General features: G+C 42.0%; 1 protein-coding gene across 1 annotated transcript; it reads right to left on the bottom strand.

Annotated features, from left to right (window-relative positions):
• Positions 1-657: 657 nt before the first annotated feature.
• Positions 658-27500, bottom strand: eef1e1 (eukaryotic translation elongation factor 1 epsilon 1). The gene is made up of 4 exons (XM_078539940.1): positions 27288-27500; positions 15018-15218; positions 12807-12902; positions 658-1812 (listed from the first exon to the last, which is right to left on the bottom strand). Exons 1-4 carry the CDS (start codon positions 27441-27443, stop codon positions 1672-1674), a joined length of 594 nt encoding a protein of 197 aa, XP_078396066.1. The 5' UTR covers positions 27444-27500; the 3' UTR covers positions 658-1671.

Genomic DNA, 27500 nt, shown 5'->3' with positions numbered 1-27500 from the left:
TCCTATTTCGTATGTTTGTAAGATAAAACACTGGCATAGAACAGTTAGGACAAATGGCCTGCTTCTGTTTTCGTGTATACACTATATAATCCTATATAATCAGAACTGATGAAGAGTCATACGGACTCAAAACGTTAACTGTATTCATCTCCGCAGGTGCTGTCAGACCTGCTGAGTTTTTCCAACTATTTTTGTTGCAGATTTCCAGCATCCACAGTATTTTGCTTTTATCACTATATAATCCTATTTGGCTTTCTTTTACTGGCTAGTAATGGTTGTTGGGGGGTGGGGGAAAGAAAAGAGAGAACAGAAATGAATGCTTGTTCTGGCCTCCCCAAAACAGTAAGCCTCAAAAAAGCCCTTCTCCATCATAGCTATGAAGTAACAAGCTTCGGCAATGGCTGTTTAAAAGTTGTTCTGCTCTTTGTCTCAGACTGTCAACACTTGAATGGTTGCTCTCAACTGATAACACCATCCATGAAAGAACTGTAAGTATGTGGATAATGGCTAGTTAGATTTTTAAATTCAAAGCTTACTTAGCATCAGTTCATTCACAGGACAAAGCATCAAACATGGTATTCAGTATTAAAATAAATAGTCTCAGGGTTGTGGTGAGTATTGAGACATTCATATCTTTCTCATACATAATGCACCAAATTTGTTCAAATTTATGATTTATTTTCATGTACATTAGTATGCATTCCAGACACCCACCAATAAATATTGATCATTTACTGTAAAATGATCACTGCATACACTTACTTTGAAATTACCATTGTAAAACTGCGTCAAATGGTGCAATCAGAAGTTAAGGATCTTCACAGTTGAGCTAAGGTTGCTCCCTTTGACAAGTCCTTCCGAATTGGCATTTCTTCACCAATCTCAAATTAAAAATGATGTAAACAATATACAATTTAATAATGCAAAACTACACAAGATAGGTTGGTTATGGAATTTCTGAGCCGCAATTAACAAGAAAGCAAGCTGTTAGCTGGTTGAAATATTTAGGAAAGCAAGTTCAACAGCACCCTTTCATTTAAAGCAGTTAGATATAATGCTCCAGAGCAAAGGGTTAGTGTAATATCACGGCCCAATTCATCACCAGCATTAGGTAGAGTAGTTAAAGAATGTTTTAATCTTTCCTCAATGACATGCACAGTGTGAGACCACGTTGTTAACCACCAGCAAGTGGCATTTATTTATTAAAATAAGAGTCCAATCTACTTCCAGCCATTTCACTTTCGCAATGTGAACCGCTAGACTCCTTTAGTGATTGAATTACACTAAAAACGCCCTTTGTAAAATGAATAAGCTTGACAATTCTAGCTCACTGCACCATCCGAAGTGGAAGGTTCTGCTCAGAAATAAGACTCATGTTAACTTTGCATAACCATTTTAACATGAGTTAGTACAGAAAGCAGACAAAGCCTGTAACATTGACACGCTACCTGATTTTGGAGTTAAAGAAGAAAAAAAAAGGAGTTTAAAAAAGAATTTGCTGTGCATTACATTTTTACCGAAAGCAAACACAACAGGCAGACAAAAGAACAAGAGGCCCATTCCTCTGTATGCTAGAATCAGCAAACGTGCCCATGTCAACCCTCACTATTTCAATGCTGACAAGCAGATGTTCAGATTCAGCATGACTCATGAAGACTGTATGCAGCTTTCCTAGTGGACGGTAGGATAGAGTCTATTCTTCATGAAGATGACAGCAGCAGAGTGTTGTCGGACTCCTGGATAGTGTTGGATATGATTGAACCACCGAGACACATTCATGTATTTCTCTCTCTCTTCATGGGTTAGTTCGGCCTAGAAATAAACATGTCAAAAGTAGTTAAGAAGAAGAGAAGCAGCTTTACATAATGAGACATCTTTTAACCAAATTGGGTCAATAGTCAAATGAATGTGGTGCAAGACAGAATCTCTCAGACTAGAAAATGTCCAAGTTTGATGATACATGCTCAGTGCTGAATTAACTGACCAGTTGAGGATGTGACACAGGATGCTCCCGTGTATGCTAGAATTAGTTATGCGCTCACAAATCAGCTTAAACTATTTCAATCCTTGGGGAGTGAGGAAGAAGGGGGTGGCAAGGAAGATAACAGCTAGGGTTTTGGCTCCTAATTACCTCGTGATTTTAAAAACTCATCAAGAGAACATGGAATTGTGTTCACTTGTGATGCACTCACAGTTGAACTGTAAGGGTAATATTTACTGTCTGAGTGCTTACAAAAGTCTTTGGATGAGTTGCAAGGTGGCTGGGCACATTCAGAAGGAAAGATCAAAAATAACCAGTGGGAAGATGAGATGGAAGTAAATCAGCAAAAGCTGGAGTGTGTGTTTATATGCAAAGGAAAGCTTTTATCAATAAAAAGGTTCAGGTATGTATAGTGAAGTAGGTATAGTACAAAAAGCTGAGTTTATGATTTATGCTTAAGGATGGCCAAATGTGAAGGCAACCTATGAATACAGACATACTGTGCACAAGTGATCCGTACTCCCATCATTTTCATGTCCATAGCGCAAATTGTAAGGCACATTAAAATTAACTGCATGTCTTAAAAAAGCAGGTAGCACTGGTTAATGTTCCCGCTAAGCTGCACAGGCATGTGGGCCACGCAGTAATCTGGAAGGTAATGCACAGTACAAGTGGGCCATGCAGCAAACTTAAATGGACTGCCTAATGCAACAAAGCTATAAACAAGCTACACTCAACAAAGAAAAATTGAAGGGATCATTGGCACTGGTGTGTTTATCCCCTCCAGCCATCACTAAAATGTAGGAGGCATTAATTCTTCACCCTGAACTACAGAGGAGGGAGTGTCCACATGATGCACCTGGCACCATGAGTGTGGGGCAGGCTTGAAGGACCAGCTGGTCATTTCCTGTTTGTTAATCATGTTGCCATGGACATGGCTTTAGGAGGGGAAGAGAGGTCCATAGGAATCTATTGTAGGATTGGGTTGCAGGTTTTCCTAAAAGATCCCTGAACCTCAGACACAATCAGTCTGAAAGAATGAGAGTGAGAGATATAGCCAGCAAGTCTCTATTGCTCACCAGGCAGGATGCTGGTGGGAGCTCACTCTCAGATTGAAGAGACCAAGTTCATGAGGGTTTAAATGAAGATTCACCTAGCTTTGAGTAGAGGGGAGAATCTCCAATTTGTCCCTCACTGTGAAAGTCAGTTTTAGGATTAGGAATTGCCAAGCTGAGAATGAAGAGAAAGGAAGCAAGCCTTCAGGAGCTAAGAATCATTTTGGTTCTGAGAGAATGATTTGTCCATTTAAAGGACAGAGTCAAGTATAAAATGGTGGCAGAGGGTTTTCAGTAATTAAAATGAATAGGAAACTTTTTTGTAGTTTAGAGTACAGGTTGCCTACTAGTGTTCAGTCAATATTGATTTTAGTCTGTTACAATAAATGTCTTAACACTTGAAATCATGTGATTCTTTCAGTCATTCACTTGAAAGCTTGAGTTTTTAAAAAAAAAGATCATCAGTCTCTACTAGGATCATAATGCTTTAAATATATGTGGGCATTACAGTGCTATTCATTAAAAACAATAAATAAGATTTAAATTAGTTTCTTCACTATATATTTTTTCTTCCTAACCCGTTAACTGCACCTCTCCACCCTCAACTTCTCATTAGTTGGGCAAGTTACTAAAAGCCGTTTCCAGCAAGGTGCATGCATTGTGTCCATGATGTCAGCATGCATCACTGGGTCTGATGTTCTGAATGGAGAAAAGGAAGCTTGCAACTGGTATTTATTGTATTTTATTATTTTAAAAAAAAGGGGACCTGTATTTTCTGTCCAAGCAACTTTCTGAATTGTGGTTCAAGCTGTAAATTGCACGTGGGAGGTGGGAGAAATGCTAAGTACGATTATATTGTGCTGCTCAATAACAAAACAGAAAAATTGAATTAGTACAGGTCAAGTATCCTTTATCCAAAACCCTTGGGACCGATTGCATTTGGATTTCTGATTTCAGTTTACGGATACTGCCTATAAACTTACATCACAATAGCCGAAGCCTAGGCTACCTATAATCTGAAGCAAATAAAATGGCCAGAAAAGTAAGATGTACTGAATACTAAATACAGTGTACCTGTAATAAGTTTCTTTTGACCTGTTCACCACAAAAATCACAAGGTCAACAGTGCAAACAACTAGACTTCCTGCACTAAAAGTCAATGAGGTTAAAAAAAAGTGCGGTTTTTGGATTTACAGATAAAGGATATTCGACAGATTATGAGCTGAGGTGAGCAAAATGCTAAAGGCAGAGGATCATCAGGTGCAAATACAGAAGATGCTTGGACAGCTACATAAGGGAGCACTGGGATAACAAGGGGCGTGGAAGTATTAGAGATAAGTAGAACAGCAGGGGCAAAAATGCTGAATGCAGCACTTCTACATATTCATCAGAACAAAAATCGAGATGAGCAGAAAAACAGGGAATTCAGGTCAACTAGTGAGCCTTGCAGAAAGTCTGTTGGCTAATTTTCTCAGGACATTTTGCCCAACAGCAAAATCCATGCTCAAATCCACCAACCTCAGCAGAAAATATTTAGGGGACAATGAATGATGACACTGACAAATTATGGTTGGTCAGAAATATTGCAAGTTCCTTAATTTTTGATGAATTACTTGATATTCTTGACCGTCCAGTGATATCATTTGTCTTTTATGATCTGGTTGTGAAGAAGCCTGCACTTGTGTTGGCTGGTCTGGGTTTCATCACTGCTGCACACGGTTGCCAGATGTGTAGTTATGGCAGTCTTGCTTGGCATGAACAAACAACTGTGAAATGAGACTTGGTTTGCTTGTAGTGTGCAGCTAAATGATGATCCACATCTGTTTTATGTCCAGCTCAGCTTCTGCAGACCAGAGTCTCATGCAAGGCAGTTCTGAAATGCTGACTATGAAGCCGTTCATCATTACTAGCTCAAGTATGTGGACAGATTGGGAAAAGTGCTTTATGTTGGTTGCAAAGAGACCCACATAGCATGAGGCCAGCTAAAAGCGGTGGTATCCACAAGATGGTTCGGATTGTATTTCGCTGCAGAGATTGTTCGAAAGACGTAGTGCGTCTTAATTTGAAATTTAAAAAAAAAATGCAGGGCATACTCAGCAGGTCAAGCAACCATCTGTGAAGAGAGAAAGAGAGTTAATATTTCAGGTCGATCTTTTGTACGGTTTTAGGAGCAGAAGCTGTTGTTAGAGTTTTAATGTCAAGTTCCCTAACCAGTCCAATGCCCTACTGGAGTGCAAGTGTAACCCCAGTATGTCAGCCTCAAACTTGAGTTGGGGCCAGGTGTTATTATGTGCTCCATGGTTTGGTCAGGGTTACCACAGTCACAGTCAGGCCACAGTGGCCACATTGGACATGTCCAGTCTGTATTCTATTGAGGATTGTCCAAATGCTCCAGGGGGGACCGAAGCCTGGTTGTTGAGATGTTGGGTCGAAGTCAATGTGTGTATTTGGAAGGGTGTTTTCTTCCCAAGTCTTCCTCCAGATTTGTGTTTTTTCTTTACATTCTTTTCATGAGATTTAGGCATTGCTAGCTAGGCCAACATTTAATGCCCATCCCTAATTGCCCTTGAGGTGGTGGTGGTAAGCTGCTGCCTTGAACCACTGCAGTTTACATGGTGCAGGTACACCCACAGTGCTGTTAGGAAGGGAGTTCCAGCATTTTGACCCAGCAACATTGAAAGAACGGTGATATATTTCCAAGTCGGGATGATGTGTGGCTTGGAGGAGAACTTGTAGGTGGTGGTGTTCCATGCATCAGTTGCCCTTGTCCTTCTAGGTGGTAGAGGTTGCAAGTTTGGTTTGGAAGGTGCTGTCAGAAGAGCTTTGGTGAGTTTCTGCAATTTATCTTGTAGATGGTACACACTACTGCTACTGTGTGTCGGTGGTGGAGGGTCTAGATGTGGAAGGTGATGGATGTGGTGCCAATCCAGCGGGCTGCTTTGTCCTGAAATACTATCGAGCTTCTTGAATGTTGTTGGAGCTGCACTCATCTTTGCAAATGAAGAATATTCCATCATGCTCCTGACTTGTGCCTTGTAGATAGTGGCAGGCTTTGAGGAGTCAGGACTTGAGTTACTCTCCGCAAAATTCCTAGCCTCTGACCTGCTCTTGTAGCCACAGTATTTATATGGCTGGATCCAGTTCAGTTTCTGGTCAATGGTAACCCCCAGAATGTTGATACTGAGGGATTCAGTGATGGTAATGCCATTGAATATCAAGGTTATGGACCCTGATAACATCCCGACAATAGTGCTGACTTGTGCTCCAGAACTAACTGTGCTCTTAGCCAAGTTGTTTCAATACAGTCACCACACAGGCATCTACCCAGCAATGGGAAAATTGCCCAGGTGTGTCCTGTCCACAAAAAGCAGGACAAGTCCAACCAGATTCTTGTTAGAGATGGTCATTGCCTGGCACTTGTGTGGCACGAATGTTGCTTGCCACTTATCAGCCCAAGCTTGAATGTTGTCCAGGTTTTGCTGCACATGGTAATGGACTGCTTCGGTATCTGAGGAGTCAAGAATGGTGCTGAACACTGCACAATCAGCAAACATCCCCACTTCTGACCTTATGATGGAGGGAAGGTCATTGATGAAGCAGCTGATGATTGGGCCTAGGGCACTACCCTGAGAACTCCTGCAGTGATGTCCTAGGACTGAGACCTCCAACAGCCACAACCATCTTCCTTTGTGCTAGCTATGACTCTAACCAGTGGAAAGCTTTTCCTCTTATTCCCATTGACTCCAGTTTTATTAGGGCTCCTTCTTGCCATACTCACTCAAATACTGCCTTGATGTTGAGGGCTGTCATTCTTGCATGCAGCTCTTTTTGTCCATGTTTGAACCAAGGCTGTAATGAGGTCAGGAACTGAGTGACCCTGGCAGAATCCAAACTGAGCAGGTTATTGCTGAGTAAATACTGCTTGAAAACACTGTCGATGACACTTTCCATCACTTTACTGATTATCAAAAGTAGAAAGTGGTAATTGGCCGTTTTGGACTTGTCTTGCTTTTTTGTGGACAGGACATACATGGGCAACTTTCCACATTGCTGGGTAGATGCCAGTGTTGCAACTGCAACTTGGCTAGGAGCACGGCTAGTTCTGGAGCATAAGTCTTCAGTACTACTGCCGGAATGTTGTCAGGGCCCATAACCTTTGCAGCACCTATTGCCTTCAGATCCTTATGGAGTTGGAGATGTTCAATTCACATCCAGAGGGGGTTTTGCAGAGCCAAGTGGCCAGTTGGGAGGGTCTTGAAGGTCTCTGTGCACAGGGAGGTCCAAATTCCTGCTAATATGTTCTCTGCGTGTTCCTGCATTCCATCAAATGGAGGGAGGGGTGATACTTTTGAGGACTGGCAACCACTGAGTTGCAATTGCACTCAGAGTTCCAGAGATTATCCTATTACTGAGTGAGGTAGTGTGTCAATGAGTTTGGTGTGATGACTTGAGGCCCATACTGATGCACAGTACTCAGCTATAGGAGGAGTGTGATGATTGGAAGTTTTTGCAACCCAGCTTGTGCTGGCGAGCTTGTGGATGATATTCTCTTGTGTTTTGGTCTTTTTGGCAGTCTTTTGGAGGTGGTGATGGTAGGTTAAGGAGCAGGCAAGTCACTGGAAGATAGGTGGGAGATAGGTCATACTGCATTTTTTCTCCACGGAAGGTGACATTTAGGGTGTTGTGTGCCTTGCAGTTTTCAAAGTGGAATGTAGATACGATGGACTTGGCTGCAGACTCTACGTTTGGAAATATTCAGCCATTTTTGACAGGTCAGAATTTAGTGTGGCTTCCATATCCCGGAAAGATTTTGCCTGACTTGTAAATAAATTTTTGTGATAATGTGGTGGTCATGTCGCTAACATAGATGTTAAAAAGTGTGGGTGCCAGGACACTGCCCTGTTGGAGACCGTTGAGTATGTTCTTGGAGTGCTGACCTTGTCTCATTGGTAGACCTTCATCCTTCAAAAAAATCACGTACTGACCTTTCAGAACTGGAAAATGTTACAGATTTAACAGGTTTTAAGTACAAAGGCAGGGAAAGTGGTGGTAAGAACAAAAGGGTAATTAAAGGCCAGTGCGTTTAACATCAGTGGTAGGAAACTTTTGGAAAAAGTTCTGAGGGACAGAATTAATCTCCATTTGGAGAGGCAAGGATTAATCAAAGATAGTCAGCATGGCTTTGTCAGAGGGAGATCATGTCTAACAAATTTGACTGAATTTTTCGAGGAGGTAACTAGGTGTGTAGATGAGGGTAATGCAGTTGATGTAGTCTACATGGGCTTGCATGGGAGACTGGTCAAGGAGGTATGAGCCCATGGGATCCAGGGCAATTTGGTAAACTGGATCCAAAATTGGCTTAGTGGCAGGAGGCAGAGGGTGATGGTTGAAGGTTGTTATTGTGACTGGAAGCCTCTGTCCAGTAAAGTACCGCAGGGTTTGGTGCTGGGTCCCTTGCTGTTTGAGATGTACATTAATGATCCAGACATGAATGTAGGAGGTACGATCAGTAAGTTTGCAGCTGACACGAAAATTGGTGATGTGGTAAATAGAGGGGAGGAAAGCCTTAGACTACAGGACGATATAGACAGGCTGGTCAGATGGGCAAAACAGTGGCAAATGGAAGTTAATCCTGAAATATGTGAGGTGATGCATTTTGGGAGGACTAACAAGACAAGGGAGTACATAATGAATGGTAGGACCCTAGGAAGTACAGAGGATCAGAGGGGCCTTGGTGTGCATGTCCATAGATCCTTGAAGGCAGCAGGACAAGTAGATAGGTTAAGGCGGCATATGGGATACTTGCCTTTATTAGTCGAGACATTGAACACAAAAGTAAGGTTATGATAGAGCTGTATAAAGCATTAGTTAGGCCACAGCTGGAGGACTGTGTGCAGTTCTGGTCGCCACACTATAGGAAGGATGTGACTGCACTGGAGAGGGTCCAGAGGAGATTCACCAGGACGTTGCCTGGGCTGGAGCGTTTCAGCTATGAAGAGAGACTGGATAGGCTGGGGTGTTTTCCTTAGAGCAGAGAAGGCTGAGGGGGGACCTGATTGAGGTACACAAAATTGAGGGGAATCGATAGGGTAGGTAGGAAGAAACTTTTCCCCTTAGTGGAGGGGTCAATAACTAGGCGGCATAGATTTAAGGAAAGGGGCAGGAGGTTTAGAGAGGATTTGAGAAAATTTTTTTTCACCTAGAGGCTGGGAACCCTCAACAGTTAAGGAGTATTCAGATGAACACTTGAAACGCCACTGCATACGAGCCTCGGGCCAAGTGCTGGAAAATGGGATTAGGGCAGATAGGGGCTTGATGACTGGTACAGACACGATGGGCCGAAGGGCCTTTTCCCATGCTGTAAAACTCTACCACTCTATAAACGACAAAGGGGATGATGGTGCATGGCAAAAGGAGATGGTAAATAAAGGACAAGTAAAAGAAACAAAAGATGACTCTAGAGACGTTAGTAGGAACAGCAGAATCATCACAAGCAGCTACCATCTGAAATATATTGGCAGGGGCTGTGATCTGAAGTTGAACTCAGTGTTTGATCCAGAAGGTTCTAAAGCGCCCAAAAGAAAAATGAGGTGCTGTGCCTCGAGTGAGGATGGTGGGGTTAGAGGGGGAGTGGAGCAGAGAATTAAAAAGGCAGGTGACTGGAAGCCTGGGCTCGTGATGCATTAGGTACTGGAATCCCCTCCTTCCTCTGTAGGCACAATGCTCACAAACACATTTATTGCATTCTATCAAAGGCTCGGCTGAACTCAAGACACCATTGCAGAACTGCACTAATCCCAGAATGAACATTTTTCAAGTTGGAATTGTCATTTGCTGTGAGAGAGAAAAATGAGAATTGCAGCCTGATTCTTAGAAATCAAAAGTGGAATGAAACTGTGCTCAACATTGAAATACTCAATTGTGGAAGGTGTTTGATTCCCATTGGAAACATTCTGGCCCCATCTGCTGAATTCACCGAGTATTTGTGTGATTTTGTCTTTTAAGATGAAGCCACAGCAAAATTAGAAGGTGAATTGCACGCACATCTGGCCATGTCGGCTCCAGACAATAAAACATCTATTAAGTTTTGGAAAAAGGGACTCGAGAGACAATTTCGCACATTGTCGAAGTCCCAACTGATGCCAAGAAAACTGACTCAGCTGTGCTCAGCATTCTAGACAAACATATCTTGGTAAATGGTTAACCTCACTGATGCTTCTAGAACTTTCTGAACTGTGTTTGTGGCCCAGAAAGAGAGGGTATGTTAACTACACAACCTACGATGGGCTGTCACTTGGCTTGTCTTTTTAGTCCCTTTTTGTTTCCTTGAGTTAAGCTCCAAATTAAACAGTGCTTTTCTCTGAATTTACCCACCCCATTTCTTCATCATTTTTAAACAGAAGAAACCCCCCAAAAAGAATTTTAAAATTGGCGATGAAAACTAAATTTAACGATTGTTAAATAAAAACCACTTGTGTCATAGCTATTTTCTCATGCCACCAACATTTATGGGTGTGGCTGCTGCTACTTGACTAACCACTGCTCCCAGGCTCTAGAGTGTACTATCAAGCAGGCGTTTGAACAACTCCTGTTTCTACCAGCTGAGTGTAACTATCAGGCTCTTAGAATTTGAGTGTGGCTACAGCACAGACGGTCATCATCCCGCCAATCTAAACTGCGAGAGCAATTTTGCTAGTCCCACACACTGGCCCTTTCCCTATAGCCCTGCAAGTTCTCTCTCTTCAGATAATTATCCAATTCTCTTTTGCAAACCACAATTGAATCTACCGCCACCGCCCTCTGAGCCAGTGCAATCCAGATCCTAACCATTTGCTGCATAAAAGTTATTTTCCCTCCACGTCTTTGGTTTTTTTGCCAATTGCCTAAAAGAACCAGCCCACTTCTCCAATTTATCCACGTAACTGAAGTCCCTCATCCCTTGTGGTTAAAGGTGCACAGAAGCACAGCTGCCCCATAACTCAAAGCTAACTGCCACTAAATTGTCAATCCCAATTGGATCTCTAGGATAGCCCCAGTGTGGAAAATGGGAAGTGCCCTAATTCTACCTGAGAAAAATCAAAATTTGAACAGGATGACATATTTTTAATGCCAGGAATCCTGTAAATTAAGCATTTCATGGTTCTGCACAGGTATTTTAATTCTACTGTATAATATTTAGAACAAAGAGGTGTGTCATTAATAAAATTAAGCGCTGCTCATACTTCAAGCTTCAAAATACTTGATAAAGCATATAAAATACTGCAATGTATTAAAAATTTGAGACATTCCAGCACTGTAGGCTACAAGCTGCCTCCATGTTATACCAATACTATCTAAAGGTGTAACCTCCACTTATGATGTATGGATATTCATTTTATGCACAGATTCTCTAATAATGTCTCGAGGTAAATTTACCGGGGGGGCGGGGGGGAGAGAACCCAACTTTGAGTATATAAAAAAAAAATCTTCCAATTTTGTCTTGTTGTTAATACGGCATATTGAACCTGATATAGTTTGCTGTACAAGGTAGCCTCAATATAATTTGAAAACTTTCAGCTAAATGACACTTTCACATTCAGCTATGCTTTGGATGAACTGTTCCACATTCCTCTAGCGAACACAATCGATGGTATAATTAACCCGTAGAGCATATTTTTATTTATTCTCTCAAGGGATGGAGGTGTCACTGGCTAGGTAAGCATTTATCACCCATCCCTAATTGCCCTCGAGGAGGAGGTGGGGTGAGCTGCCTTCTTGATCCACTGCAGTCCATATTATGGATATATTATCAGCTGTACCTGCAAGGGTGGGTCTACAAATGGTTAAAACAAGGGCGTAGTCAGCTAAATGGTTTAACTGGAGGGGTTGTAGAAAGATTATTGCAACATCAGGTTTCTTTAATTCATAGTGCGCTACTTTAGTTGTGACATGCTGAGGCTTTTCCTGCAGTGACACTGCCGTTTGAAGTTAGAACACTGGGCCCTAGGAATGTTAATATTCACAGCGAGTTTGCCTGGAGATTTTTTAAAACCACAGTTCGATAACAATGCTTGATTCCAAATCAAGTGACAGCAGAAAGCATTCAAAATGTGAAATGGAGGCCACTGATCACGTCCAGTCATATTCCACCATTTTAACTGGGCTGAGATAAGGGCTCCAGGATGTTTTTAGTGCATTAAAATGCTTGAAGTTGTGTAAATACTTACCATTTACAGTGCAAAAACAGGAGTGCACAATAAGGGAGTCAAGGGTTATGCGGGCAGGCAGAAAAGTGGAGTTATAGTCACAATCAGATCAACCCTAATCTTATTGAATGGCTGAGCAGGCTCAATGGCCTCCTCCTGCTCCTATTTCTTATGATCCCATGTGGATTTTTAAAAAATGGCTGTATTTTGTTAGAATAATTCAATATTCTACAATAGTTAAACAGAATCCTTATAATCTTTTACTCAGGGAGTTTAGTACAAGAGAAAGAAAAAAAGGCAATAACGAAACGAGGAAAAACTTTTTTACCCAGTGAGTGGTTAGGGGCTGAATGCATTGCCTGAGAGTGTGGTGGAGGCAGGTTCAATTGAGGCATTCATGAGGAAATTGGGTGCTCTCTGAAAAGGAATAATATACAGGGCTATAAGGAGAAGGCAGGGGAATGACATTAAGTGAATTACTCTTCTAGAGAGCCAGCACAGACTCGATGGGCTGAATTGCCTTCTTGTGTGTAACCATTCTATGATTCTAAGAGTCAAGTTTCTAAGGTTCTACAAATCACTCACCACAATATGATGAAGACCATTGTACACCATGATGTCTGCTAACGTCAAGCTGTTTCCAGCCAGGTATACTTTATCTTCAAGGTAGCAATTGAGTTCCTAGATAAACAAAAAGAAATTGGAGTGTAGTGAGGTATGATTGATGTGATGGAGGCAGGTTCAATTGAGACATTCAACAGAGCATTGGGTGATTATTTAAATAGAAACAATGTGCTGGGTCATGGGGAAAAGGCAGGAGATTGGCACTAAGTTAAAATGCTCAGAGCTGGTGCAGACACGATGGGCTGAATGGCTTCCTTTTATACCGTAACAATTCCGTGATTCTATGTACATGACAATCACCAACAGTTAGCAGTTATCCCTTTTGAACTTCACTTAGTCACCCAAGCCAGAGAAAGCTTACAGTAGCTCCTCGCCGGTGTGGCCTGGCCTTGCAACACCATGTTGACAAAATTAAGAACTGTTCTAAGGGACGGATCCAATAAAACTAGGGTTAAAAATTGCTCTGGTTGCAATGTAAAAGCATCTAAAAATTTGGAATCCCAGTCTGCAATACCACCAAGTTTGTGCTGGTGGTGGTGGTGCTGCTGCTGCTTAGAATTATGACCACGATATAGCACTGCAGTTCCCCCAACAGGGCCTTAACAGTATAACAACCATGGCATTCACATCAGCAGCAGCTGGACTGTGCAAATATTGCAAAATATAATAGCTGCATAGGCCTTAGATCAACTTAAATACTGAAGAATTGTTATGGATGAAGAGAGAATAATCCACATTCTTAGTTATTTTATTTTTTAAAAAATCATTCAGGTCAATACCTTCAGGGAAGTTACTCAGAATATGGATTGGCGACTTTAATTAGCAGTTATGAAATGAATCAGATGACAAAAATGTTTGTTTTTATTCAGTTTCGGGTCTGTTCGTGTTGCTGCTGGATAATTTAGGAAACGCCGCACAGCAGGCTACATGTGCTAGACTTTTGTGCACATTGATTGCATTGTCTATCATTCAAATACAGCCCATTCTTGATAATTTGAGAACAACGCTCAGTATGGACATGGTACTTAGAGTTTTTGGATGTCGCAATGTTGTGAAAAGCCCTATTGTAAGTGCAAGTTCTCCCTTTTTGGTCTTAGCCTAAAGTGGTATGCTTTATTTATAACAAATTAGGAAAAGTTGAACTCCTCCCCCACCCCCTTTTTGAAAAAGATACATTAAATAAAATAAAAAATTAGAACAGTTCTGCTAAATCATTTAATGATAACAGTAATCCTGGTTATATTACCAGTTATAGCTGGTAGGTTGAGGTCACCTCAGTAACACACACAGGCACAGATTTATTATCTAGAACAACTCTTGTCAAATTCCAGCATCAGAATTACGTCCCCAACCTCTCCCGCACCCCCACAATGAACTCTGTATAGTCAAGAACAAAGTGCCTTAAAACAAGTGAAAGCTCATCCGCAAAAAGCAGTAAACATTTTGGTCGGACGGCAGCTAAATGCAAGATCCTTAGTTAGGATTTAGCTAGTCTCACAGCAAAGGCACGAGTTATCTGTCGCTTTCTCAAAGAAACTACAGAGCAAAGAGTGGTTTAGAAACTGAGTCATCAGTGCAATGTTCGACCCATAACAATTAGCAAAATAAAACACTGCTTTTCTCCTGCAAAGGAATGGATTAAATTAGCCGCAACATGCAGACAACGGGATGAGCCATCCCATTATTTGGGTATTTATTAAAAGTGGCTACATTATCTTTTCACCAACATTTACTCTACTCTAACAAGTTTGTTGCAAAACTAGTCATATAGCATTGTGGTGCACAGTCTGCTGGTTCCAAGAGAAAAAGGAAATCATATTATACTAAGTTTAACACAGTACAGTGCACAGCAGCAGTACAGTATTTTGTTTGATTTACTCCCAAGTTTAGGAGTCAGGTACCAGTTACCGAATTATGGTCCATAGACAGCACTGAGTAAAGGTTGCTAGTATGGAAGGTAGTGTGAGGAAGAGGGGATAGTCAAACTCAAGCCATTATTCCCAAGTGGCTACAGACTCAGTCAGATCTTGGTTAGATCATTTGACCTCATGGGTACAAATGACTTGTGGCTCAGCGAGTCCAATGAGGCAGTCAAAATATCTTACAAATTAAACAGAACCCTTAGAAATATCTCATTTACAGCCAGCTCTTCAGAAATGAAGTTAACCTTACCTTTAAAACCATCCTTGCATCCTCTTGACTATTACACCTATCTATTTGAGTGATTCTATATTCGAGCCATTGATGAACTATAGCGCTCTTCTCTGCCGTACTTCCCAAGAGGGCCTCCTTTTTGGCCACTTTTACGAGATGGGATGCTATGGTAGTCAACCCCACTAAACTAGGTCCATTATTTGTCTGTAACACAGGAACCTGTGAAGTTAGAAAGAACAGGTAATGAAGGATCTTCCTACCGTGCAATAATAGAACAAACATTTAGAAATGAAAGTAAAAAGGAAGGTTTCGAGTCAAGTAAATCACCACAAAATGTCTCAAGACAATGACAGCTGACATAGAAATCAGGTGGATAATTCATAGTGAAAAGATCAAACCAATCTTCTAGGAATAGGTGCCCGATGAACCACATTGGACGCTGCATTTAATATATTCATTGGTGCCACTAGGGTTTATTGATCACCTTCATATCAAAATACTACTGGGAAAACAAAATTAGACTTAAAACAATGGATAACAACTTCTTTCTATTACATTCTGGAACCATTTGCAATATTTTGCTGGGGGTGTGGTGGAAAAAGGAAGAAATGAAATGGTTTAATAATGCATCACCTCAAATTTCTCATGCCATCAATATTTCACCCTAAGAAAGACAAAAACTGTAATTGCAATATTGGGCTTTAAAAAAAATAGTTCAAGTGGAAACTTTACATGGCTAAGATTGGTTTTTTTGAAACCCTAGAGATAGCACCAATTCAGTGAACAAGCTATATATCATGAATGACTTGAGATTCTTCAGTGCTTAATCATTGTTTCAGCGCTTACTCGAGAACTATTAAGTCATTATAATCATATTTAAACAGCATTTAGTACTGCATGAGTTTCAGATTATCATTTAAAAGATAGCAGTTCATGGATGAGAAACACAAAATAGGAACAGTATACACGCATTATTTCTTTAAAAATACCAACCACTTCAAGGCTACAATCTGCCCTTCACATATAATTGGACAGAATTATAAATTTGAATGTTAGTGTAAGTGTGCCTATGTGACGGAGGGGAGAGACAAACATAGACGGTTACTGTAAAGCAGGCAATTTATTTTTCTTCTTGCTCGAGTAGTGCCAGAACGTAGGAAATAATTAATACAGAATGGATGTTGTCACATTTTTTCTTGGGTGGGGTTCAGACAGGTTTAGTTTCTGGTGAAGGGAGGGAAAGGGGAAAAAAGGCACCACAGAAACTCAATTTCCAGGTTAGCCACAGGCGTCTGTGGTACAACAGGTGTCTTCTGCAACTGCTAATATAACTATTGGAATGTACTTCTCTTATTCGTCTTCACGGAATGAATGAAGTCAGTACATGAGTCAAAGCACTCTGCTGTTTCCAAACCTAGTTAAATAACTTGTAAGAAGAACATTTACCAGCAAGAGACAAGATGCTGCTTGTGCATTGTGACACAGTACAGATTTCTATGATTTGGCATACACCTGTATTTTCAGTTCTACCAATGAGATTGTGTAGCCATGAAAACAAGGTTCTGTGGGGAAAAAAGTCACTGTCTCTACCACAGCTGCCTCGAGTAAACTCCACCCACATATCTCAAATGTCTGCAGCCAGTTCTAGAATAGGAACTTAGAACTAAACTCTAAATGATTACAATGATTGCACAGGTACACAATTTTTTTTTCGGGCACAGGACGACATAAATCTCCTCTTTCTTTTTGTTCTTCTCCCGAAGTTCAAGCTGCTTTGAAATGCATCCAACTGTCTCTTAGTATAAGAGGCAATTTCTTTGATTCACCCAATTATACCATCTTGGATCAACTTTACCTAATCCCTTCACAATTAGGAAAAATAAATTAGCTTTAAAAACAATTAGATCACTTAAACCTACTCCTTTCTAAAGAAAGCAGCCCAACATTCTTAACGTTTGATGCTCCTCTGTGTCTTTTTCCAAGGGCAGTAATACTGCTGCCATGATTTGTAACCAGGGCTGCACACAGCTCCCTGTGTATGGTCTGACCAAAGCCTTAACAACATCTCATTTCCTTTGCATTTTATCCCTTTACAAAAGCAACACAGTACTTATGAGGCCAAGTACTCTGGTGGTTTAATTAATTTATTCACTACAATCGCTGGATTTCAATCCCGATGAGTACTCTCCCACTGTTCCATTTAGCATGTCTTCCCCTTTCTGATTCAATTCCAGACTAACTATTCACATCATCCAGAATCCTTCAGAATCTTTAATACCGTAGACTTCTATTTTCCAAATAAGTCTTGTGTTTGGTGTTTTATCAACTGCCTTTTGAAAGTGCATGTACTTCAGAGATAACTGCTGTAATCTAATCGGAGGGGTTTAGAACAGCTCAGGAGCCATCAGCAAAGAGTTGAAGCTGTTCATAAACATCAACTAATTGCCAAGATTTGGACTTATAACTATAGGCACATTACAGGGATTCCTCACTTAACGTTGTTTCATTATAATGTCTACAATAGGCAACGTATATCCCTTAAACTTCGCGAAGTTCACTATTACACCACTTGCTAGCAGGCCACAATGAGAATTTAAACGTATTGACAAAACCAGCCTCACTTTATTGAATTCAGTCATCACCGAGATTTTAAAACATTGTATTTAAATCATGAATCACCAGTGAATAATCGATTCTAGTACTTTTATTTATTCAGTCTGTAAGTGAAAAGGGACTTGCTGCAAAACAGACTAAGGAGCTGACAGGGATAAACATAGACGGAGTCCAACAATAAAACCCACCCAAACAGACCACAACCTAATAACTTCAATTCTCCCAGTTTATCATATTGTTCTGAACACTTTGGCAGTTTATCATGGTGAATTTTTCATGCCGCTGTTTCGTGCACTCTCCATCTCTGTCTGTCCGTCTCCCTGCTCCTTCCATCCCTCAAGTTGCACAGGCATACCTGAAAGAGGTGTCAACCAGGTGAAGCTACAACACAGGACTATTTGCATGCTAAACAGTGGAAGCAGCCTGTGATAGACAGAGCTAAGCTATCGCATAACCAAAAAGGGTCAGATCAAAACTCTGCAATCCTGCCACATCTGGTCATGATTGGTGTTGAGCAATTAAACAACTCACTGGAGGAGCAGACACCACAAATATCCCTATCCTCAAAAGATGGGGGAGCCCAGCACACAGTGCAAAATGCAAGGCCGAAGGATTTGCAACCATCTTCAGCCAGAAGTGCCGAATAAATGATCCAACTCTGTCTCCTCCTGATGTCTCCAGCATCAAGGATGCCAGTCTTCAGCCAATTTGATTCACTCCACGATATCAAGAAACAGTTGAAGGCACTGAATATTGCAAGGACTTATGGGCCATGACAACATTCCGGCAATAGTACTGAAGACTTGTGCTCCAGAACTAGCTCCGCCCCTAGCCAAGCTGCTCCAGAACAGCTGCAACACTGGCATCTATCTGGCAATGTGGAAAATTGACCAGGTATGTCCTGTACACAAAAGGCAGGGCAAATCCAACCTGCCCCATCAGTCCACTCTCAATCATCATCAGCAGAGTGATGGAAGAGGTCGTCGACAGTGCTATCAAATGGCATTTACACAGCAAAAGCCTACTCATTGATGCTCAGTTTGGGTTTCACCAGGGCCACTCAGTTCCTGACCTCGTCACAGCCTTGGTTCAAACATGGACAAAAGAGCTCAACTCCAGAGGTGAGGTGAGTGACTGCCCTTGACATCAAGGTAGCATTTGACCGAGTGTGGCACCAAGAAGCCCTAGCAAAATTGAAGCCAATGGGAACCGGGGGGAAAACTCTCCACTGGTTGGAGTCATACCTAGCACAAAAGAAGATGGTTGTGATTGTTAGAGGTCAATCATCTCCATTTCAGAACATGGCTGCAGAAGTTCCTCAGGGTAGTGTCCTAGGCCCAACCTGCCACCGCTTCATCAATGACTTTCCCTCAATCATATGGTTAGAAGTGGGGATGTTCGCTGATGATTGCACAATGTTCAGCACCATTTACGACTCCTCAGATAGTGAAGCAGCTCATGTCCATAAGCAGCAAGACCTGGACAACATTCAGGCTTGGACTAATAAATAGCAAGTAACTTTCACAACACACTAGTGCCAGGCAATGATCAACTCCAACAAGAGAGAATCTAACCATCTCCCCATGACATTCAATGGCATTACAATCGCTGAATCAAATCCTAGCGGTTACCACTGACCAGAAACTGAATTGGGCCAGCTATATAAATAATAAGAAGGATGCTACAAGGTCAGAGGCTGGCAATTGAAGCAAGTAACTCACCTCCTTACTCCCTAAAACAGGGGTCGCCAACCTTTTCTTTAATGAGAACTACTTCTGATTAATGAAACTATCCCGAGCGTCAAGAAGATATAATAATATTATTGGATATTATTTTAATAGAATTTAGGGGTGTCTGTGTCTAATTGGATTAAAGCCAGCTGGTCTAGAGGCTTTTATGTTTAGAAGGGAAGTAGGTTTGAAATGGTAATTAGGTAAACAGAGAAATAGGTGAGGTATAAAGGGGGCAATATGCATTTTTAAATAGACCATTCAAAAGAGCGGGTGAAATATTACACCTAACCAGGTGAAGCTCAGAAACAATGTGTTTACTTTGTTTTCAAAGCTTACTAGTACAGTGGGTATTGTGAAAGGGTTTTATTGTAAGAATATTTAAAGTTTAAAAAAACCCTAGTGACAATGAGAGTTTACATTCAAAAAGGAAAATATACATAAACAAGAGAAGGCTATTGGGTAAAAAGAGGAGGGATTCCAAGATCTAAAGTCTCCAACCTGTAAGCCACAAGTCGTAGGCAAGGACCTGAGCTGAAAGAAACTCATTTTGAATGTGACTGTCCAGGGTGTGCTTTGCCAGGGGTCTGTTTAAATATGTGTTTTACTATTGTCATAACGGGGGTGTAACCGAGAGAGAGATTAATTAGGGGGCATTTGTAGTTATTATAGTAGTAATTTTGTAGACATGTGTTTTCAATCTTTTATTAATAAATGTTTAATTTAGTTTTATAAAAAAGACTTGGTGTCATATTACTACTGAATTCAAAGCCTGCATCTCGAAACACACAAATTGCAAAAATGGGTTATGACATTGTTTCAAGTTTCCCTCTGGGATTTGAACAATTCAGCCTTTACCGTCCGCTGCGTCATAATACGAGCTACTAAGACATATACTGAAAATATATGGATTGATAAGGGTACGTATTAAGTTATTACAGTCGAATTACAAAAATATTTAAACTGAAGAAAACTGATTCTTAACGCTCATTTCAATGTGAAACTTCACACTGCATGGCATCCGCCAGTGCTGTGTAATCTGGTATGTATCCTGAGGGGGCAAATCTGATGGGGTCATTCAGATGTTCATCGGTCAGGTGCGTTTGAAATTTGGATTTGATGAAGCTCATGCCAGAAAAGGTGGATTCACAAAGATAGGTGGGACCAAACAGGGAAGCCACTTTCATTGCTGCAGTGCGGATGTTACTGTGCTTCTCGGTACCCCCGAGACTCCAGAGATTAGTGGTAGGTTGCCTTAATTTTAACTGAATGTCATTTTGAAGGCTGCCAATCTCCATTTCCATAGTGACACAATCAAGGTTAACAGCACACTAATTTGTTCAGAAATGTCACCAACATCTACTTCCGTGAAGGGGCTTGACGTAAATACGACACAGGCCTCCAGCTGCTCAAAATCACTAAATCTGTCGTTGAACTCTTGGGCCAAGCCTGGTCAGGAGGTCACTGTACTCGTCATGTCCAGGAGCCCAGCAGCAGCTTCATTTTCTGCCAGTGTTTGGAGCACAGAAGGAAAATGTTGCATTTTTCTCTTCTGCACTTGCTGTACCAAAAGGTTAAGGTTTAACTTTGAAAGCTTTCACTGCACTAATCATGTCGGCAATTGTCTTTTCTTTCTCTTGCGATTCACAGTTCAGGGTGTTCAATTTCTCTGTCACATCTGTTAGAAATGCCAGATCAAGCAGCCACGCAACGTTTGATAATTTTGCAGTACCTTCATTTCTTGAGTCCATGAAAGCTTTGGTTTCTTGCAAAAAGTGAAAGAAATCTACGCAGTATTTTCCTCCTGCTAAGCCACCGGTTTTGTGTGCAGCAAAAGGTGGTCATACTCGGCTGACAGTTCATCGAGAAATGACTTGAAGTTTGGCTTTTGCACAAATCGAATTAATAATGCTAACAACAGGAGACATAACGTGATCAAACCCCATTACTTTGGCACTAACTGCCTGTTGATGGATGATGCAATCAAGAAACGAGGGAAATCGGGGTCTGCTTTACAACTTGCAACGAACCCGGTATGACGCCCAGTCACTGCTGGCGCGCCATCGGTCGTTCTTGCCACTAGTTTCTCCAGTGGCACGTTCTTCTTTGCGAAATAGTTCTTGACCTCGTTGTAGATATCAACTCCCCTGGTTGTGGATTTCAGTGGCAATTCCTCTTTAATGGTGAAGTCTTCAAACACCATTCGAATGAACACTGCCACTACTGCTTGTGTCAGCCGATTCATCACATTGAATAGAAAACCACTTACATGTATTTAAATCCCTAGCTGCTCCAGCACATCGGCTGATAATGCAGAGACCATTCTTGCCATGGCGTTTGCTCCTAACTACACGCCTGAAATGGCAGACAATTTCAGGGCTGTTTTTGAAATCTCTGAATTGGGACTCGGCCAGAGTCATTGCGCCCTTGTGTCTGTAAATGTTGCCTTGTTTTTGGTCAAATAATGAGCAACTTTGAAAGATATCTCTGTTGCCGCATTAGCTTTCTTGATTGATTTTGTAAAAAAAAATTGCTGTCTCTACACTGCAGCTTTTAGTTCACTTACTTTTTGTGACCGCAGACTGCTTCTTGTGGGAAAATTCCTCTCAAAATGTTTGCGCACTGTTCCAAAATGCCCCTCGACATTACACTTTTTTCCCCACTGCAACTCTGACACTGCAGATTAAACAGACACACTTGTCCTTAATGCTGAAACAAAATAATCATTCTCCCACTCTTGATGGAAATAGTATGTCTTTTGCCTTTTTTTTGGGGTGGAGTTGCCTCTGCATCCATGATGTCAACAAGAGCTGATTATTTTTCCTGCCGCATGCTAGCTAGCAGAGTTGTGCTAGTACAGATGGTCCTCGACTTATGTCGATCCTCCACCACACAGGTCACAACTACACCCATTTTATTACTTACGGCGGTCGGACCCGCACTTACACCAGTGTCATTTACAGAAGTTGGAAAACTAGTTAGTTTGCGGCGGAAAAATAATTATGTAACTTGAATCCTGTAATGGGCAAATCTTAATGCGAGCTACTCATTGGCAGGCGACAAGCTACCAGTCACTCACAATCGATGTGTTGGTGACCCCTGCCCACCATCTACAAGGGACAAGTGAGGAGTGTGATGGAATATCCTTTGATATTCTTTCCTGGATCGTGGGTGTCACTGGCAAGGCCAGCATTTGTTGCCCATATCCAATTGCTCTAGAAAGTCAACCACACTGTTGTGGATCCGGAGTCACATGTAGGCCAGGCAAGGATGGCAGATTTCCTTCCCTAAAGGACATTAGTGATCCAGATGGGTTTGTACAACAATCAACAATAGTTACATGGTCACCATTACTGATATTAGCTCTCAATTCCAGATTCAATTGATTGAAATTGAATTGAAATTCCACCAGCTGCTGTGGTGGGATTTGAACCCATGGCCCCAGAGTTTCAGCCTGCATGTCTGATTGTTTATGTAGTGACATTACCACTATGCCACCATCTCCCCCAAACTCTCCACTTGCCTGGAGTGCAGCTCCAACAACACTCACAAAGCTCAACGCCATCCTGAACAATGCAGCTCACTTGATTAGCACTCCATCTACTGTTTTAAAATTAGGGGTCGCCCTTTTGGGACAGAGGTGAGAACTTTTTTTCACTCAGATGGTTGTGCGGCTTTGGAACTCTCTGCCTCAGAAGTAGTTGGAAGCGGGGTCATTGAATATGTTTAAGGCAGAGTTAGATAGATTCTTGTTAAGGGAATCAAAGCTCATTGGGGTTAGTTGGGAATGTGGAAATCGAAATACAAGATGATCAGCCATGATCTTATTGAATGGTGGAGCAGGCTCGAGGGGGCTGAATGGTCTACTCCTATTCCTAGTTCTTATGTTCTTATCCACCTTAAACATTCACTCCCTTCATCACCAATACACAGTGGCAGCAGTGTGTACCATCTACAAGATGCACTGCAGCAACTCAAAGTTCCTTCGACAGCACCTTCCAAACCCACTACCTGGAAAGACGAGGTTAGCAGACGCTTGGGAACACCAGCAGCTGAAATTCCTCCCCAAGTCACACACCATCGTGACTTGGAACTATGTCGTCATTCCTTCACTGTCATGGGATCAAAATCCTGGAACTCCCTCCCTAATAGTACTGTGGGTGTACCTACACCATGTGGACTGCAGCATTTAAGAAGGTGGCTCACCTTCTCAAAGGCAATTAGAGATGAGCAACAAATGCTGGCCTAGCCAGCAATGCCCACATACCATTAAAGCATTTAAAATTGTCCAAAAGAACCTAACTCTAGTTTATAGATTAGTTCTTATGGGAAAATCTGATTTGCTTAACATTGTTTCACTTAAAGTTGCACTTGTCAGGAACACAACTAGGATGTTCAGTGAGGAATTGCTGTACCTGCATTTTATATTTCATTAATTATAGATGTTATATTTATTTCAATAACAATTCTTTCAGAAGTTATGCACCTAAAACTTAAGCTGCGTGATTTATTTACACCAAACTCAATTACACTGGAAAACCTCACTGACCATTACACTGCAAGGATGAAACATTAGACGGGGAACTTCGAATTAAGTGTCGATTAAAGGAGCACACACAGGAACTTTTACATTATTTTAACTGTTTCGAGGCAGCACTAAAGGGGAAGGGAAGTCATGTGGGGTGGGGGAGGGGAAGCGAATTCATTACTCAAAATGTGCCCTGTTATGTATATGGACATACTTGGTTCAGTTTGTCAAATCTTTACCCGCTCCTCCCCCCCACCCGACATCAAACCATCGTTGCTGCTACTTTGGTGATTTCACAGCCACGAAGATACTTTGTTACTCTCCAGAATGAGATCACCGATTGTAATGTGGGCAGTGATGCCCACCTCCTGGAAGGCTAATGAAGGGGGTTTGAACATAAGAATTAGGAGGAGTAGGCCATTCAGCCCTCCGAGCCTGCTCCGCCATTCAATGAACCCATGGCTGATCTTCTACTTCATCACAATTTTCCAGCACTTATCCCCATATCCCTTGATGTTTTTAATATGTAGAAATCTATTGATCTCAGTCTTGAACATATTCAATGACTGAACCTCCAGAGTCCCCTGGGGCAGATAATTTCAGATTCACCATTCTCCGAGTGAAAAAAATTCCTCCTCATCTCAGTCCAAAATGACTTGGCCCTTATTCTGAGACTGTCCCCCGGCTCTTGAAGCCCCCTGCCCCCACAGCCAGGGGAAAAATCCTTCCTGCGCCTACCCTGTCGAGCCCTGTAAGAATTTTGTATGTTTGAATGAGATCACCTCTCATTCTTCTCAAATCCAGAGAATAAAGGCCCAGTCTATTTAATCGCCCCTCATAGGACAATCCCTCCCATCCCAGAAATTAATTTAGTGAACCTTTGTTGCATTCTCTCTATGGCAAGTACATCTTTCCTTAGGTAAGGAGACCAAAATGACGCACACTACTCCAGGTGTGAAAAGCATGCTCCGGCTGGGTACAAATGCGATTGTTACTTTCAACAACAATAAAAAAATCTTCTCTGATGAAAAACTTTTTCAATGCCATTGGCCGGGGTGGTGGTGGGGGGGGGGGGGGGGGGGGGATTCATTCATTCAGGATTGGTTCCAACCACTTCTCAGCCCACTTCTTATTAAGGTGGATAGTCTGCACGTGGGAATCATTTACAGATTATTGGACAATCACAGTCCATCTTAAACAGTACGGAGGGGATAATGAACCCCTTCTAGAAATTACAAGACAACTGTCTGCCAGTTCAGATGATGAGCTGCTCAAACTTTGCTCCCGTTTGAAGAATATCCAAATTAAATACAGCCTTAAAATCATCTTCAAAAAGTGGTTCTTTTTTTCTTTAAGTCTTAAGTGTTGACAACTCTTTCCATACAAAGAAATAACACACTGTCGCTTGCAGCTGTACAATATATGGGGGTGGGGTGCAATTTGTAATGTGACCTGGAACTGATTTTCTGCTAGCAAATGATGTCTAGTGACGCCACTTCTCTCTGTCTACAACATGTATCCTTGCTTCTATTCACAATGAACATGTAGCATCGAGGTGGTGAGTTAACCACACACAAAAAACACCGAACAATGCCCATCAGCCTCAGTGCTTCACCGGCCATGCAGCATTTTTCCTTTTACGTGGCCTACTTAACCCATTTGATCTGCTCAAAGAAACATCCTCACTCCCAGCAGCACAGAATCATTGTGTCCTGTGACGTATGACGTCTATAATTATCCCTATAGACATCAATAAAAAAAAGGCAAAATATTGCAGATGCTGGAAATCTGAAATATAAACAGAAAATGAGGGAAGGAATGTGACACAGTGGAAGGCAGGAGTGATTAAATGACAAAAAGGATGATGCTACAAGGCAACGGGAGATGATTAACAGGACAGGTAATGAAACAAAAGATTGGTCCAGAAGAGCTCCTTTTTGTTTCAAGACACTGACACTTCTCAATTTTTATTAAACACCAGCAATACACTTTCAGCGGGGGGCAGGGCACCCCTAAGTTGTGTTTGGCCAATGGAAACTTAAGCACTTGGGTAAGCAGAGAAAGAATATCACTCTGCAGCAGGCAAACAAATGTTACAAAAGCAAAACATTGTGGATGTTGGAAATCTGAAAAAGACAGAAAATGCTGGAAATACTCAGCAAGTCTGGCAGCATCAGTGGAGAGAGAGCCAAGTTAACATTTCAGGTCAATAATCTTTTATCAGAAATTTTATTTCTGTGACTGATCAGTTGCTTGGGTTGGAGACTCAGTGATGGGTCTCCACACTAGCTGACTTGGGGTAAAAAAAATTCAGAATTCAAGCTTCACTTTTTTTGTTGGTTGAGGCACAGATCATTGCATCGCACAAAAACAGTGGGTGAATGACCTCCTGTGCTACAAACTTCAAAGTTTCCAATGAGTGAGAACTGCAGAAAGATAAGGGAACAGTTGATAGAATTTATGATTTGGCTGCATAAAATTAATTTATTTTAATTAGTCAAACATCATCCAAGTGATAAGTAGCCTAGTTATTATATTACTTGACCAGTAATCCAGAGGCCTGGATGAGTTCAAATCCCACCTCAGCAGATGAATTTAACTTCAGCTAATGAAATAAATCAGAAATAAAAAAAATGTAGTATTAATATGAGGGACCATGAAAGTTCCCAGATTGATGTAAAATCCCATCTGGCTCACTAATGCCCTTCAGAGAAGGAAATCTGCCATCCTTACCTGGTCTGACCCATATGTGTCTCCTAGACCCGCAACAACATAGTTGAGTTTTAATTGGGTGGGTGGGGGCTGAAATGCCCTAACAAGGTATTTCAAGAGCAATGAATGATGATGATGATGATGACCTTGGCAGTCAGGCCCACAGCCAAAGAATGAACACGGTGGGTGAATACATGTTTCTGGACCACTAAAGCATGTGAGGGTGAGCGTTGTCTGTCTTCCATCTGACTTTGGCCGCACTGTGAACAATCTTTCTCCACCGATTTCGATCCTAGGCCGCCTGTCCCATTGGGGGGGGGGGGGCAGGAAGTATTTTAAGGGGATTTATCACGTCCCAATTTCAATGCCAATTCTCTCTCACATTTTAAGCCAATGTGAGGTTCACAAATAATCACTGGAGGCAACGGCTACCCTAAAAAATAGCTCACAAATGACAATAATAGTTTCCTTCAGGCCTCCCCTTCCCGCATGGACACGTGTACTTGAACTGAAGGCGGGTGCGCAGCGAGATTGCGGCTCACGCCGGGCGGGCGTGAACCCCGCCCGATTTAACCGCCGTCACTCGCCGCGGCCACCAGGCGAACTCGAGCCCCCCCCCCACCCTCCTCCAGGTTTAAGCCGCTTTCCCGACGGCCCGGCTCTCCCCCCTCACACACGGCGCCTGCCCGGGGCTCACTCACTCACCGTGCTGCCGCTCTGGCCGTGCTCCAGTTTGCTCCGTCCCCGCAGCCCCAGCGTCTTCTCCAGCGACTCCAGCTCCAGTAGCGGCGCCGCCGCCATCTTTCCGCTTTGACAGAGCGCCACTCCCCATTGGCTCGCAGCTTTCCGCCGCACCGGCATCAAACGGCGCCCGCGATTGGCCCGCCCGGCCCGGCGGCCTGGGGATAGGCTCCGCCC

The sequence above is a fragment of the Cetorhinus maximus genome, chromosome 4, assembly GCF_964194155.1.
Source record: "Cetorhinus maximus chromosome 4, sCetMax3.hap1.1, whole genome shotgun sequence".
In the NCBI taxonomy this organism is placed as follows: Eukaryota; Metazoa; Chordata; class Chondrichthyes; order Lamniformes; family Cetorhinidae; genus Cetorhinus; species Cetorhinus maximus.
The sequence above is the reverse complement of the archived record's forward strand: the minus strand, read 5'-3'. Positions and strand labels throughout refer to the sequence as shown.

Bases quoted from the DNA above. Each gene is read 5' to 3' on its own strand.
- eef1e1 (XM_078539940.1), bottom strand. From the start codon at position 27,443: ATGCCGGTGCGGCGGAAAGCTGCGAGCCAATGGGGAGTGGCGCTCTGT. The intron at 12,903-15,017 runs GTAAGGTTAACT...TTGTTTATCTAG, and splicing joins ATGCAAGGATGGTTTTAAAG to GAACTCAATTGCTACCTTGA. The intron at 1,813-12,806 runs GTGAGTGATTTG...GTTTATTTCTAG, and splicing joins ATGGTCTTCATCATATTGTG to GCCGAACTAACCCATGAAGA.